At 38.3% G+C, this 17,368-nt stretch overlaps 1 protein-coding gene across 1 annotated transcript in view; it reads right to left on the reverse strand.

Annotated features, from left to right (window-relative positions):
- fmn2b (formin 2b) overlaps window positions 1-17,368 on the reverse strand; it is a 111,052-nt gene that overhangs the window by 10,206 nt on the left and 83,478 nt on the right. Inside the window, exons 16-17 of the mRNA XM_022670313.2 lie at window positions 12,455-12,506; window positions 9,011-9,160 (exon numbers count right to left, since the gene is read on the reverse strand). Coding sequence (XP_022526034.2) covers window positions 9,011-9,160; window positions 12,455-12,506 — 202 coding nt within the window. The remainder of the gene's footprint in view (window positions 1-9,010; window positions 9,161-12,454; window positions 12,507-17,368) is intronic.

The following is a 17,368-nucleotide window of genomic DNA, read 5'->3' on the forward strand; positions in this document are numbered from 1 at the left end:
AAAGATGAATTTGGCTGTGAGAGAGCTCTCTGAGCGTAGCCTGCGCTAGCATGCTGAAGTGTTTACGTCGGAGAGAGTTATGGGCGGCCTGTAAAAGGCAGCCGGGGCTGTGGGGCTCCACGGCCTGTCTCGGCAGTAGCCAGCTACTTTAAACACCAACCCCAAGCCCTTTAAACATACCTATATACCCACTATACCACCACTCAAAACTCAAGATACAGGGGTCACGCTTGTAATATTGTGTAAAAAAAAAAAAAAGAAAAAAGAAAGATGATACAGTTTATTGCAAATATTTTGAAAGACTTTATAGAACAAAAATAGTAGTGATCGTAGACTGTCATCGACTGCTGGACCACTAGGAGCCCCGATTTAGGACTTAAGACTTTAAAACTTTTTAATACTGCTTGGAAGCAAAATTAAGAGCAAAATTTTATCAACATGATAAAATGGGAAAAATCTAAAATAACACTTTACTTGAATGGTCCATTGCAGATGCCTCATAGATGCTCAACTCACATTCAACTGAATGTCTATTAAATGCAAATAGAACCAAATAAACCTAACCTCAACCATTAATTTACACTAAAACCTTACCCTAACCTAAACCTTACATTTAATAGAGTCGGGTGTTGAGTTACATTCAATGGAAACTCAAACCTTAAAGTTCAGTTGTATTTAATAGACAGGCAATTAAAATGTTAGTTGAGAGTCAGTTATGCATCACCATTTTACACCAAAAAAAAAAAAAAAATTCATATGCTCAATGCATGAAAATAAAACAATAATTATATTTACTGTCTGTGTTAACCCTTACTTTAACTTACTTTTAAGACTTTTAAGGGTCTGCACACACCCTGAGTTTATATGGACGCTTTAAATGCTGTGCACTTCAGAGTTTTTGTTAAATTATATTATTATTATTAGTGTTTTTGTTTATTTTACACTTTTATTTTATATAAAAACGTAAGTTACTGTTGTTTACAATATACAAAATATATTGTAAAGAAATATACAGTGTTTGACGATATGGGCAAAATCTATATCAGATAGAGCTGACAGAGCTGTTGGGTGATGATGCAAAATATAATATCATGATATTTAAAGAATTTATGATACACAGTATTTACATGTTTTAACTTGCAGACAAAACGCACCAGCAGTAGCAGATTCTTAAATTTAAGAATCTAATAAAATGTATGGCATTGTTGTTGCTCATGATTGAATTTAACAGGATTTTTTTCTTCATCCTCAGGTACCAATAGTCTCTATATGCATTTTGATAAATTAAAAAGGCCCTACTTAACAATTGCACCTATACCACCACCACACAAAACCAACAAAAATCACAAACCAGATCTATTCACTACACTCAGACAGGACCGGGTCTTGATAGCCTAGTTTTAGCGCTCCAGTGGTGGAGGGCGCTGAGATCAGAAGCCCCGAGGTCTCTGAGCAGCAACGCTCCAAATATGGTGCTGCTACTTCACAGGGTCGCGATCCACTCCAGAACTTTCTCCACTGATGATTAAGGAAGCAGCAGGGGCTAATGCTGACACTTACCAGCTCTGGAGGTGGTGGGTGGGTGTATGGGGGGGGGGGGGGGTTGGGGGAGGGGGGTTGAGGGACGGATGACCAGCGGAGAAAGGAAAGGCGCCAGAATCGCTCGGCTGGTTCACAGTGGGATCACAAACCAAAACAGAGCCGAAAACCGAACACTGACTTATCAGTCATGACTGTCTGTCTATCTGATCTACATGCTCCACAAACTCTCAGGGTCATCTGATCTTGGGCCGGGCGACGTGACCACGAATCTTCCCAGACACTTATCTTGGTGAAGTGGTGATATAGGATCATATATAATGAAAATCAGATTTTTTAGGTTTTAGGCTTTTAGATTTTTTTGGGTCACTTCAATATGTTGTACTGAAATCTGATACATATCTGATACAGCATCCAAAGCTTCACACTACAGCAGTTTTAACGCCATAGGTGCTGAAACTGTAAATGCTCTTATAGAAGCTATTTAGTTCATTACCAGTTCAGGGGTTCACCCTTCTCTTATTTAGCAAAAGCTCAATTTCAACAGCAAAGCAGAAAGCAGCAGCCTGGACGCTGAAACTAGAGTATTTAACGACGGTGGCGAGTGATGTCCACTTGCAGTAAGTGCTGTTTTGAAGGGAAAGTTGAGGATCACTCTGCTCGAGGCTGTTCCACTTAAGCCTGTGTTTAGCTAAGTCAAGCCTTTAAGCAGCAGGATGGTTAGAGAAACAAATAAACACGCCAGCTCAGAGAGAGAGAGAGAGAGAGAGAGAGAGAGAGAGACAGAGAGAGAAACAGAAAGATAGGGAAAGTCAGAGAAGGAGAAAAATAGGCAATCACTGTATTTCTAACGAAACAGCAGAACGCAGGTACAGGATGTGTAGCAGCAAAGGAAAATTAAAAGCTTAAAAAATGTAGAACTAAAAAAGTAGGCGTGGCTGAATATGCTCATTTTACAATAAGCTTAATTGTTGGAATTCTCATTGATGAGCATAGCTGCAGAAACTGGAACTGCTTGATAGCTGCAGTCACACTGGAGAAGATAAAAAAAATTAAACTTTATGTGAAGCATTACAGCAGTTTAATACAGATACAAAACACATTAAAAAATACTGAACTTGGTAAGAAATCCTGATTTGGGCCACTTTTACAGCCATTTCAGAATTTATATTGTTTTAGCATCAAGGGGAATGAATGGCAGTGGGTAGAAGGAAAATGGACAACAGCAGTGAGTGATGGGTTCAGTGTTGGTATAGTGAGGTAACTTTTACCAAAACTATTGGGACAGAGACATCAGTTCAAATATTTGAGATAAGGTTCGTCACAGCCGCTCTGTGCTTGTAAAGAAAAGGGGCCACAGGGTGAAGTACAAAAAGGAAATAAAAAGCATACAAATTTTAAAGTTTAAAGAAATGAAAGACACAAAGTCACTGGAACCAGCGGATATACGGCTTAATATCCATGCCAACAACAGGGTTGCATTGAAGTAAGTGGGCAAAGAACACCAAATTATGAATAATGAAACAGACAAATATTTCTGCCCCTAAAACGAGACGAAATGAGCCTTTATTCTCAGACTCAACTGCCAAGAACAAATTTTTACTTATTTTCCATATAACACAAGCATATTCTGATTAAGCAATGACTACGTAACTTTGAGAAAATGTTCTGTCTGACAGATTTTCTATATCAATAAATATATATAAAAACAAACAATACTAATATCTGCAGTTATAATCAGTGACCTAATATATGACTCATGGCCTAATCATCACTAAAGCCAATACAGCCATTTCAAGGTGATACAGTGAGAAAAATCATATTGCAATAATTAAAAATGCTTTTACAATACACATTTTAGTCTCTACACACATGATTAGTCAAAAGACAAACCTTTAAAAATACCATTTACTATCCCATATTCAGTACATCGGGTTTTACTAAAGATATTCTGCGATTCATCCAAATAAACAGGACTAAAAACACTGTACAGTGAAATGTACAGTTCAATGAGTGATTAAGCATTTAAAAAAAAGTATATTGGTGATACGCTAAGAAAAAGTATCACAATACCACAAAATATTTGTATTTAAAGAATGCGAGTGTGTGAGAGTGGGTTGAAGAGAGACAGGGATCTACAAAGAGAAACCGAGATCTACAGAGAGAGAGAGAGAGAGAGACAGATTCTACAGGGATGGTTGTCGGACAGATGCATCACTGTTGGCTCCGGCTTGCTGTGTGAGTGTCAGAAAGCTCCTAACGCCCCTCTGCTATTCAAACCCACAGACGACAACGATTCATGACAAATTGGGGCCGAGCGACACCGAGGGGGAATTCTTCAGGGGGTTTGGTGCCATCGGAGAAGCAAGACAAACACTTTAGAGACTGATCTACTGATTACGAGGGGCGAGCAAATGTCAGCAGTAACGCTACACCCCGCCGGCCGCCGGTGGGAACTGATCTATCTGCTGTCTCGGTGCTTGGGGGGGCTATTGAGAGAGATGCACTTAGGCGGTGAAAAGCCGTCACCGTGCCCCGGCAGATAAAGAGCCTCTGTTCAGGAAAGTGAGGCGTTATCAGCACTCGGGAGACACTGAGGCAACAAGTTCAGCCAAAGAGGACGAGATCTTTTATCCACACCGGGATCAGCTGAGATCTCATACATCATTCACGAGACATTTCAGCTCTTTACCTTCACCAGGTGACTCCATTCAGCAGAAATGCCACACCTGAACAGCAGGAGCCAACTAACCACAACCTTCAGAAGAGCAGCTGCACTTAGCGGATAGCCTTAATCTGTTTGCTTAGTCCTAAACAGAGTTCTCTAAATGTAGATCAGTACTGATAAATACAGGCATCAGGAATTAAGTTGCCCAAATCAGATTTTTGACCAAGTTAGATTTTTAGTTTAGGCTGTTTACACAAGAGTTTAGGCTGTTTCAATGTTTGCCCCTTTCTGACATGTCTGAAAGGTACACGCTTTGTAAGCAGAATCATGATGCAGGACAAAGCAGTGCTTCATGTTAAGTTTCACTTTAATCCTTCAGCCAGAATCTCAAGAGATATGAATAAGTTCAGACTGCAGCTGAGCTCATCAGAGAATTCGCACCAGTTTGCTAAAAAGGACACGTTATTAGTCCTTGAGTCCTTAGTCTTTGATACAGCAGACGGGATCTGTAGCCATGTCTGACCAATACATTTAAAACACTGCATTACTGCGACTCAAGCCTTCTAATATTATTGTCAGAAACACATCAGTCCAAATATTGTAAGCTTTATCTTGTTTTTGTTCCACTGAAGCCCTCAATCACTGCTGCTGTCCATTTTTCTGTCTAATGCTCACTTTTGAACTTCTCCCTGTCTTTTTTTTCTTTCCGTTTGGCGCAAAAGTTGCATAAATTCAGATTTTGCCGTTCAGAAAGAGTCTGATATGTAACCGATTGCAGCAAAAAATCTGTAGCAGAAACAAAACAGTCCATCAGTGGGTTTATTGTTATGACTGATGTATAGATTATTAATTGATGACATTTATATGATCTATTCCTACCAAAAGATAAGGTAATGTAGAGATACAACACCCATTATTAGGCAGGTGGTTTTATTGTTATGGCTGATATATATCATGGTATATATCATATAAAGACAAATACCTTGAGAATAAGGCAGAGGGCAATAGCACAGACTTTAATAATGACCAAGATGAATGGCAGTCAATAAGGTAAAACAAGGTACAAATTATTAGGCAGGTGGTTTTAATGTTATGGCTGATTGGTGTATATCATTAATAGAAAAAATAACGTCCAAACAAAGCAAAGGGCAAAAGCACAGAGTCAGATAATGAAGCTACATGAAAGGCAAACAAATTAGCAGAAATATTAAAGGATAGCATAACGAAGATATGGTACAGATAAAGTAAAAGGGAAGAGCCACTTCCACGGAGCAGCTCAGGAGCGCAAATCTAAAATCAGGTAAATGTATGTTAAGTAGGTGAACAGGATGAGAAGAGGGGGATTCTGAGAACGCCAGAGTCCGAGGTTAGAGCAACACTACCTAAACTCTACATTTCAGTACAGATAAAGATAGATATGGCCGCTCTTTGGTGGTGTTCTCCGATGAATAATGGAAAAGCCTCCCCGACTCCTGCGTTCCAGCAGACCGGGCTAATTTGTATTTGTTGACTCTTGACATTATCACAAACCCTGATCAGAACCCACTGGAAGCTGACTGTACCTAATCACGTATTCTTTTCATTATCGGGGTTAGAAAAACAGTCAGGGTTCATTTCACAAGCTCTCCCCTTTTCAGCGAATTTTAAATACAGGAGATATAATCTAATATTAAACATATGGCACCAGTTATGGGAAAGTGGTGCCGCCGGTCCAGACGGACGGCACCGAGTCACCGCCGCGCAGAGAGTGGATCCCATTCATTTGGGCCGCGGTGACCCTCCACAGCCGTACAGCTAAACATTTACGCAAGAGAAAATAAACCTGGACGGAGCGTACGTGGTTTCGGGGTCTGGAGGTATGAGTCTGACGCTGCAGAAGAAATAGATCATGCTGTATTACTAACACAACACTCTGCCTAAATGCACTTCCAGTAACAGAAGAAAGTAAAATAAAAGATGGAAAAGCAGTACCTGTACAATTCTACTTTCATCTCAGATAGAATAAAGCCATTATTTTCCCTTACATATGAATAATAAGAACATTTATCACAACATAAATATCATAAAAATATAATCATAGTGCCCAGCTCTACGGGACATTATATCAAATATGGTACCTATGTACACAACTATTTATATTTAAGGGTGTACACTGAATATTGCGATAATTTGTTTAGAAATACCATATCAAAATCTGTATCAAAGTATTGTTGTAGTGTTATATTACAATTAGGTGTGTGATTCACAAGGCATCTCATGACACTGTATCACGATACATCAAAAATAATGATCATGATAAGAGTCCACGATAATGATCTCACTGTGATTCTGTGACTATGTTACTTTACAGCATCCGTGTTACTGAAGAGGATAAAATACTCCTATAAATAACTTTTTAGGGAGGTTACAGCGCCTACATTTAAAAAAAAAAACATCCATATTTGATGCCATGTATTAATGAAGCGTACATTGCAATAATAATATACAGCTCTGGAAAAAATGGAGACAGTTTCTGAATTAGTTTCTCTGATTTTTATATATTAGAGTAAAATGAACATTGTTGTTTTATTCGATAAACTACAAACAACATTTCTCTCAAATTCCAAATAAAAATATTGTCATTTAGAACATTTATAGACAGAAAATAAGAAATGGCTGAAATAACAAAAAACATTTGTTTAATCACAGTTTTCATAAATCTTGGCATGTTCTTCTCCACCAGTCTTACACACTGCTTTTGGATAACGTTATTCCTTTACTCCTGGTTTGAAAAATTCAAGCAGTTCAGCTTGATTTGATATATTCCAGAGAATTTCAATTTGGAAAAATCAATAAAACTTATCATTTTTAAGTGGTCTTATTTTTTTTTATTTATTTATTTTTTTTACCAGAGCTGTATTGTCCCACCTCTGGTTTAACCTATTTTTTTAACCTAGTTTAAAAGCAGTGTTTACTCTGCAAGTTGGATCCCACTGTTATAACTGGATAAAAAGCTAACTTTTCTTTTACTGAAGTTTTAGAAACATGATATATATAAATATGCATTTCCTACAATTACCGTTTTTCTACAATTTGATTTAATAAACTTTTGCTTTGATCTCCGACCACTGGAGAGATTAAAGTTATGACACAGTCTCGTAGTGTGGGCCGTGAGCCGGAAGGAGGAGTGGTGGTAAAGCGAGGAAGATTCATCTGCGTGTCGGAGTCTCTAATTTGTGGAATGCTGCTGCGTCCACTTTCGCCTGTCACTACAAAGCGCGGGTCCATCAGTCAGACCGGACCGGGCGCGAGCTGTAACAAATTTGACCTGCAGCTTTTTTTCAGCAGCACACCCCAGTATTTTCAGAGAGATTCTGACAGATAGTCTGCCAGCAGGGCAGCGCCTCCGTGCTCGGACCATCACTGTCTAATAAAGGATTTTACTGCAAGGATTTAACTGATCATTAACTGTTTAACTGTAATTCTATTTTTAACAGCATTTTTACACTCTTGTTTTAATTCACTCACTGAATGTGGAAGAAGTGCAAACTTGAAAAGATCAAAATGTCCTTTATTTTCTGTATCTGCAAAAATTATGAGGATGTGTGTATTGTTTGTTATGGACCGGAAATCTGTTTGCATTTAAGTCATATTTCTACACCCCAGGTTGCCAGATATGGAACACAATAGCAGGTAAACGACGCGATGCAGCCTTAGCATCTTTCCAGAAAGCTCCATGAGCAAAGAGAGTATAACTTCAGTAAATGTGTTTGATCGATAACGACAGCTTGGAGCCCAGAAGGACTGCAAGACAGTCAGTAATCAACTGATGTTAGCACTGAGCTACGTTATCTGTTAAAATGAGTAGTGCAAACTTCAGTAACACACTCCAAAATGATCAGTTTCTCTGATTTTACTTTTTATAGTTTCATGTTTGAGTAAAATGAACCTTCTACGACTGACAACATTCACCTCAATTCCATATAAAATATTGTCATTTAGAGCAATGAAACAAATGAACAAAATAAGTAGAAAGCTCCGGGACTTTCAGACCTCAAACAATGCAAAGAACACAAATTCATATTAATTTAAAAAGAATACTAATATCTTAAGAGTTCAGAAACAAATATTTAGTGGAATAATACTGAACGGTAGTCACAGCTTTCATGCATCTTGGAATGCCCTCCACCAGTCTTACACACAAATTTTTCACCTTTATTTAATAGCTTTTGACCATCTACTTTCCTCTTGATTATATTTCAGATTACATTTCTTAATATTAACTTACACAAACTAAATAAACTAAACAAATAAAATAAACAAAAAGACTAAACTATGAGGTGTGCCTAAACTTTTGGCTGGAACTGAATGTGTACATATATACACACATATGCGCATCACCAATGCTTAACATGAGCTCCTCTGCCACAGTGTGCTGAGGATGGTGGGAGCAGGTTGTTCTGGTAAAACTCTGCCACTGCTATAGCCAGACACCCCTAAACCCCCCCGGTACTTTTTCCCAAAATGTTTACACAGCATTCAAAGAGCAACATCCTGACAAAAGGAACGAAGGTTCAGAGCACTGAAGCACTCTGTCCCCTGCGCCGGGTGGATGATGAATCAGTGGGGACATATTTAACTGTAACACACCTCCTTTTTTTAAACCGGAGTAAAACTCCAGGCTAAAGGTCTTCTGTTCAGAGCTCTGTTTTAGCATTCCTGAGAGATTACAGAACCGGACAGCCACTGAACCTGGACTAAACAAAACATGTTCCACAGCTAAAAATATTCCCGTTACTCTCATTCTACTACAAGGTCACTCACCTCTCCTGTAAGATGAGCTTATTCTCCTTCTTCCACAGGTCTTTGAAATCTGTGGAGAACTCGTGCCACACCGAGAAGAACGTGTTGGGAGAAACCTCTTTCTCGCCGCTCTTTGGCTTTACCGAGAAGAACGCCGTCAACTCCAGAAACCTTAGATCAAAATAAATTAATTAACAGAATCAAAAATACTTTCAGAACTTTTTTATTTCTGTAGTTATACACAGTCCAATCAATATCATAATCTCCACCTTGCTTCTACAATTAAAGACCGTGTTACCAACTCCACTGATCATATAGGACACTCTGTAGTTGTATAATATTTACAGACTGTAATTCTGTATCTGTTTCTCTGTATACTTTTTATATTATCCTCCTCCTTTCACCCTGTTACTAAATACTCAGAGCCCCTTAGGAAAGACCACTACAGAGCATCTATCATTTGGGTGGTGGGTAATTATTCTCAGCACTGCAGTAATTAGCAGTGATTAGCATGGTGGTGTATGAGGTGTTCGTGTGTGTTGTGCTGATGGTACAGTGAGTGGATGAGATACAGCAGTGCTGGTGGAGTTTTTAAACACCTCAGTGTCACTGCTGGACTGAGATTAGTCCACTAACCAGCGTTTTGTGGGCACTATGAATTGGTGGGGAATATATCTTTATGCTAAAATTTGGACATTGAGCATCTGGACACTGAGCATAAATCTCTGTCTAACAAATAAAGCAAATCTAAATTGGTCTTTGGGTGTCTGTGTGTGCGTGTAAATTTAATATTAAAAAAGATATTAAAGCTATACAGGAATAAATGTGGAATTATTTAGTAAATAAAATGTGTTAAATCAGAATGTGTTTTATACTTTAGATTAATCTAAATAAGAATCACATTTATCTTTGAGGACAGATCTGCACACTCTTGGTATTTTAATCTCAGTGTCTTCATGAGGGAGAGTCACCTGGAATAGTTTTCTCAGCGTCTTGAAGGAAGGAGTTCCTGGAGGTGCTGAAAAATACTTGCTGCTTTTCCTTTTTTTTTTTTTTTACCGTTTACTAGATAATCCTATGTGTCCCTTACTTGTTTCTATGTCTTTAATATTAATCCACAATGCAGAAATTAATTTAAATATAGAAGTACACAAAATTACATGACTGGTATTGTATATGCTGTATGGTGTATAAGAATTAAACAGTACATTACTAAACTTTAAATAAAACATTTTCCAGGATGCGAGGAACAATCAGTTTTTGTTCAGAATTTGAACTAACATTTTCAGGAGAATCTCAGGAGGGAGTCATCATATATTCCCATATATACAATTAAAGGAAATTTCAGAACCCTTTTCTTCATTGCCTGGAGCCGTTACCGGCACACGGCGCCTCGAAAAATAAACGCTGACCATTACTTTACAGTTTATCATTAACAAAGAGCAAACGGTCAAGTATGCGCTCGGATTCTGAATAAACCCGACTGAAATCTAAGCCACACTTCGGGGCAGCGAGAGCGGCATTTCGGTCCATAACTCAATTACTGCCGCTCTAATGTTTTGACTACATGTCAAATTTCATATAACGTGTGTTGCCCTAAGCATTACACATAGCTGCGTCTGACTACCAGTGAGTTATATTTACATTTCTACCACTCTGTGCTTTTTATACTTCACACGGGAGAAGGTAAAGAAAGCTTTTTCCATATATTATATGGCTGGGAGACAGGCTTAGTTTTAATTGAGGCAGATTGTGCGTAAATTGCCTTTAGGCGAGTATAAATAACCGTCAGCAGGGAGAAAGGTGGCAGCAGACGGTTTGGCATCTCTGACACTAAGCTTCTGGCTGCAGATGTATTGGACTGAAGGAGGATAAACAGCGACAGACGGGATGAGGTAACGTCGGTGAGCGTGCTGGACCTACCTGACATTTTACCATTTTACTGTTTATTCTGATGGCCCATAAAATGTGTGGAACTGTACATTGACTCGGTCGTTAGCGTGAATTTTTATTTTTTTCTCTCGCTGGACTTGGAAAAAGCACAGCACTTTATACCACTACATTTTATAAAATAATTTAAAGGCTGTAAATGTCCCGTGCTTCGCAGCAGCACTGAGGTAATTTGGGTTTAGTGCAGTTTAGGCTGTCAGAGCCTATATGTGGAGCAAAAATTGATGATAATGATTAAGGCCCCATGTCAGCAATTACTGAAACGCTGGCTCCAGAAGTGACAAGACACTGAATATAGTGGAAAATTTATTATGCTGTGTAGACACTACTGAACGCTTTATTAATAAAAACCTCCTCATACAACCAAATACGCCAGCCTGACAGCATCTAATCCACATCTCCACTTTAGCTGCTCTTATTCAGTATGACAGACTGCTAACTGCTAAGTGAGTCTCCCTGGATGGACCCTGCTGGCCGCCTCTTTGGGCAGGGGGGTGACTTACAGTACCAGTTAAAAGTTTGGACACACCTTAAATAATTAATTTGCATTGCATATTAATATTAAATAAATGATTCATATTTTACAATCCTTAAAGCAGCACCTCTTGCTTAGATAAGACCGTTTTGCACATCTTGGCTGGATTTTCTAAGTCAGCTTCACCTGGAATTTAGGCTTTCAGTTAACAGCTGTGCTGAACCTCGTCACGATTTAAGAACTTGAATTTCTTGTCTCTTAATAAAGTGTTTGAGAGCATCAGTTGTAAAGTAGTGAAGAGGTAGAGTTACAGGTATACAGGGAGTACCTCTATTTGAGTAATGTTCTAATCCAGATTATGAGAAGCAAGAACTACTCAACTAAATGAAGGAAAAATGTCTAAGAAATAAAGGTCAGTCAATCTGAAACATTTCAGGAACTTTGAAAGTATCAGTAAAGTTCAGTCACAAAAGACCATCAAAATGTTATGAAGAAATTGGCTCTCATCAGCGTTACCAGCCTCAGAAACTGCAAGAAACAGCATCCCAGCCCCATTAGTGAGCCACCTAAATGCTTCACAGAGTATTTTGGTTTGTTTAACACTTAAATTACTATATGATTACTCCTTCATAGTCTGGATGACATCAGTTTTCATTTACAAAAAATAAAAACATTGAATAAAAAAGGTGTGTCCAGGTGTGACTGGTACTGTATTTTTATGCCAGTTAAAGAGCATCTGAAATCTGAAATAAATATATTAAAATCAGGGCTGCATTAAATCTATTGACATGTACAGGGTTTCTGCAGGTATTGACGCTTTAATACCACTCGCATATAAATCAATGTCACTTATGCAATAACAAAACAGTAAAAATCTCAAAACCACGAATAGTAAGTGTAAAGACTTTACATTAAGATTGTGAATCCTGTGTCTTCTGATAAACCAATATTTCAAACAAACAAACAAACAAACAAAATAACAGTTTTGCAAGACAAACATTATTAAACCCAACACAAACACCAACCACAAGCTTTCTTACGTTTTATGGGTATCCTTTAGCTGGCTTTCCTGCGCCTCCAGTTCACTTTTAGCTGCAAAACAGACAAAACACATGGAAGCATTATAATTTAAATGAGCCATTAAACTGTAGAGCAACATCCTAATCCTAATAACTTGAATATAAAGGTGTATGGGACGGTTAATTAAGTCATGAGGATTTATCAATATAAAATTTAGTTATAATTACTATATTAACAGCCAAACAGCATTTCTGCTCATTCTGGTTGATGTTCTTTACATGTTGCCCTAATTTAATCATGAACGGTCTAATAGCAATGCTCCAAAATGACTTGGGTTCCTATCAGACACCCTGCACAAGGCATGTCACGATGCTCATTGCTATCTTACACCCTGTCAGTTTTCACACCTTCAGCCTGCATCATTTAAATAGCAACAGTGCTTGTTAACATATCTATGCTGATAGGTGTGCTGGTCTGGAAATGAGGTGTGTTCAGGTAACTTTCTGCTGTATTGCTATCATGGCAACAGAAAAGACAGGTCAACAGAGTCAGATGTTCATTGCTATCTAAGCAACACAGGTGTACATCCCTACTTGTTACACACATGGCTGCGAAAGGCGTACATTTCCCATCTTTATGAAATCAAAGACACAGGGACATGCCCTAAATCAAGCAGTTGACAGCTTGTCTAAGGATTGCTAAAATAGGGACATTAAATAAATAAAATATGTTTAAGTTTTGCAAACAACTATGGTGTAATATGGTAATTTGGTGTGTTATGGCATTTTCTTCTTTGTATATAATGTTTCAGATTTATTGCTACTCATGGTAAAAGAGCTTTTATCACTGAAAAAGTGCTTTTTTGATAGTTTTTTTTTTTAAGTAATTACAGTAACCCTCTATCAGATATGTAATTGTGTGTTTACATGACTGTCTATATGTTAATATATAACTAATACAGAGTGAGGCCAGTGCAGCAGGCAGTTATCTGCAGATTGTGGGACTGAGGTCAGTGTTTAAAGTTAAGGTGGCGACAGCGAGCTTGGCTCGGCCTCATTGAGGAGTGTGTGCAGAAGCTTTCACTGATAAACCCTTTACTCCACACTATGTTTTGTTTTCCAGGTGTCCAGCTTCTGGCAGGAGTCTTACAACAAAGTGTGTGTGTTTTTGTGTGTGTGTGTGTGTGTGTGTCTACTATACCATTATAATACATTTATTTTACTAAAAAAAAAAAGCTGGATGCTCTTGGTGGACTATTCTCAGCCAGCAGAGACACTGAAGTGTTTAAAAACACCAGCAGCAATTCTTTATCTGATCTTCTTGTATCTATGCAACACACAAGAACATGTGAATATATTTAAGCAGATAGAAATGAGGTATGATCAGTTAAATTTCTAGCATATTTCTATCTTGGCAACAGAAAACACAGGTGCACCACTGACTGAACACAGCCTAGACAGAAGTCAGAGTGCATCTAGCTTTTAAAGGGAATGGTAAGTGACATGCTGATAGGTTTATTTTTATGTAACGCACAAAACACACATTATTTACTAAGACTATTAGTATATGCCTTTTGTGTGTTTCAAGCTGTGTAAGGTGTACTTTTCCAGTCGATATGATAGCAAAGACATATTGACCTGCTGTAAATCCAGCTGCAGGGCCCATAGAGTGTTTTCCCTTATTTGAATGTTACTTAAAGGATTAATTTTATGGATTTATATGGTATTTGAGACAATCTGAACCTAATTAGCTATTTTCCCCCATTCCCAGATTCCAGAACGCTGATCAAACTATACTGGCGAGAGAGAGCGAGACTGGAAGAGAGAAAGAGATTGGGAGAGAGTGAAAGTTAAAGAATACGACTGACTCTGATCTACAGTTTGGTTTTACAGAAAATACTAGATGTGTGAGTGTGTGTTCAGTTTGATCCACTTCACAGACGTCCCGACACATCACACAAAAAAGATCTACAGCTCCCGACACTAAATCTCTCTCTTCATCTTTAAACATGTGGTACTAATCGCACCGGACCCGATATTCATACAGCGCTTAAGCCGAGAACATGCCGGAGATAGCTGCTCATCACACACCAAACCTGTTACTTTATGGGAAGATCCTCTGTCTGCAGCGCCTTTGAATTGATTTCCAATACATTTGTTTCTGATTTTCAGTTCCGCTCTGATGCGAATTCATCTGTTAATGCGAGAATTCGCTTTTCCAGTAAGCATCAAATCAAACTATTTTTGGACTCAATAATGTACAAATGAAGGAAAAACATAAACTAAGCTAAATTCAACTATAAATCTACTCAAATGATACATCAGTACACATTATAGATGTTATCATCATAGAAGTAGGCCTGTCACAATAGATATTTTGTTTAGACTAAATATATAGAGCTAGATAGAAATAAAAATAAATAGCTAGATAGCTAGACAGATCATACAGTATCTAACAAAAGTGAGTATTCAGCAAATGTTTTATTATATATATATATATATATATATATATATATATATATATATATATTTTTTTTTTTTTTAATGGGACAACACTATAACACAAAACTTGAATATATAACTTAGAGTAGTCAGTGTACAGCTTGTATAGTAGTAAAGATTTACTGTCTTCTGAAAATAACTCAACACACAGCCACTAATGTCTAAATAGCTGCAACACATGTAAGTACACCTCACATAAAACATGCCCAAATTATGCCTAATTGGATCATCGTGCCTCACTGGTGTCATGTTACTTGTTAGAGTCACAAATTTCCAGGTGTGAATGAGGAATAGGTCTCTTGAATTTGGGTACAATTCTCTTATACCGGCCACTGCATATTCAAAATGGCACTTCGTGGCAGAGAACTCTCTGAGGATGACCGAAACAGAATGAAGAACAAAGATGGCATAGGCTATAAGAAGATTTCTAACTACCTAAAACTGAGATACAGCACTGGCTAAGGCCTGGGTCGACCAAAGAAGGTTGGCTTTAAAAAACAGGAGAAAGAGTGCTGCCAGCATTGCTGCAGAGGGTAAATAAGTGGGAGGTCTGCCTGCAATGCTCAGACCATACACCACACACTGCACACGCCTTCACTCTGTATGCATGGCACTGTCCTAGAAGGAGGCCTCTTCTGCAGCGGATGCACAAGAAAGCCCACAATCTGGGACCATGTCCTGTGGTCTGATGAGACCAAGATAAACTTGTCTGGCTCAGGTGGTGTCCAGCATGTATGATGTCATCCAGGTCCCTTTGCCTAAAGTTAAGCAAGGTGGTGGAAGCATTAAATCTGATGGTGTATGAGCATTACTGGCACTGAGGAGATAAATTCAAACATGTACTGTGACATTCTGAAGCAAAGGATGATCACCTACAAACTAGAAACTAGGGTCGTTATTATGTTGGAAAACTGGCACTAAGCCCCATACACACCTTCAATATGAAAAAGTGATAAATACGCCAAGCATGTCTCCAGACCTAAACCCAAATGAGCACCTGTGGGGCATCCTCAAGTGGAAAGAATTGTGAAAGAATTTCAGCAGCAACCTGTGCAGCTCTGGTGAATTCCATACCCAAGAGGGTTAAGGCAGTGATAGATAATTGTGGTCGCACAAAATACTGATACTTTTGGCACAATCTGTGCAGTTGGGTGTTTTGAGGTACTATTAGAAGAGAGTAAATCTATACTGTTATACACTGTCTACTCTAAATTCTATCCAAGTTTTAGTTCTACAAAGTTGTCAATTGAAAGGATTCAATAACATATATGCAGAAATGATGGATACTGTATATATATATATATATATATATATATATATATATATATATATATATATATATATATATATATAGTTTCTCTTTACAGCATCAATTTTATAATGAATTAACTAACTGGAATACTCCAAAATGTACTCAAAAAATTCTGTTACATTACCTGAAATTTAAAAGGTAAGATTTCTATGATTTCCTTCTCACGTAAAATAACTCACTTAAATACAAATAAAATAAAGATAAAGGAAATTCCCACTGGAAGTATTGCATTACTGGTGAGTAAGTATGAAAACCAGACTTCCTCACTGCAGACACACACAACAGCACTTTTTCTGATGTTGAAGAATTCCTCCGCACACAAGAATGCATAAAAAAGTGAAAGGAGTTTAAAAAAAAAAGGAGAGGGGGAAAAATAAAAGGCGTGCAGAGACATAACAGAGCCGTCTGCTTTCACTTCTCCACCACCACGCGTTTCACGCTCGAGTAATAACACCCGGTGACAGTGCAGAGTCCCGCGCCCGAGCTTCACCCAGTGCACTACAAACAACAACATACGCCAGTATTCCCAATTTACTGTCAACTGCGTCTGCTGGGGTTCGCTTTTTTCTCCGGGGCTGGAGCCTCGCGGCCCCCGACTTCAAACAACCCTGCCAAACCCCGCTGTCGCCCAGACGCAGAACACCAAAACATGTGCAAGAGTTTACGGCCCGTCTGAATATTAAAAACGGAAAAAAAATGATGGAGTGCATAATGGTACGTCTCTGCGAAGCATCACTCGCACTCTCACTGGCTTTATTCGCCTTCGACAGGAGTTATTCCATCAGTCAGAGCAGGAAAACAAATAGTTATAGATTAAAAACACTGAGCGCAGTGAATGAAGCAGGATGTTTGGATGTGTGTGTAGTCATTCCATGATAAAGACGCCTGCGCTCCTTAGGCCTGAGTGAAGGCCTCAGTACAGTACACCCAAATAAGACATGGATTCCAGCATGCTTTTTAAAGAGTGTTTTCACATCTGTAAGCCCAGACCAGGGCTTGAACCAAGATTCATGTATTTGGTACATTATTGTATTCTGTGGTGTATTTAGTCTGGTTAGTTTTGGACCGTTTCAAAGTGCGGTTTAGTGACTGAGCACACTAAATAATTTTACATTTAAATA

This window comes from Astyanax mexicanus, chromosome 15 (assembly GCF_023375975.1).
Source record: "Astyanax mexicanus isolate ESR-SI-001 chromosome 15, AstMex3_surface, whole genome shotgun sequence".
NCBI classification, from domain to species: Eukaryota; Metazoa; Chordata; class Actinopteri; order Characiformes; family Acestrorhamphidae; genus Astyanax; species Astyanax mexicanus.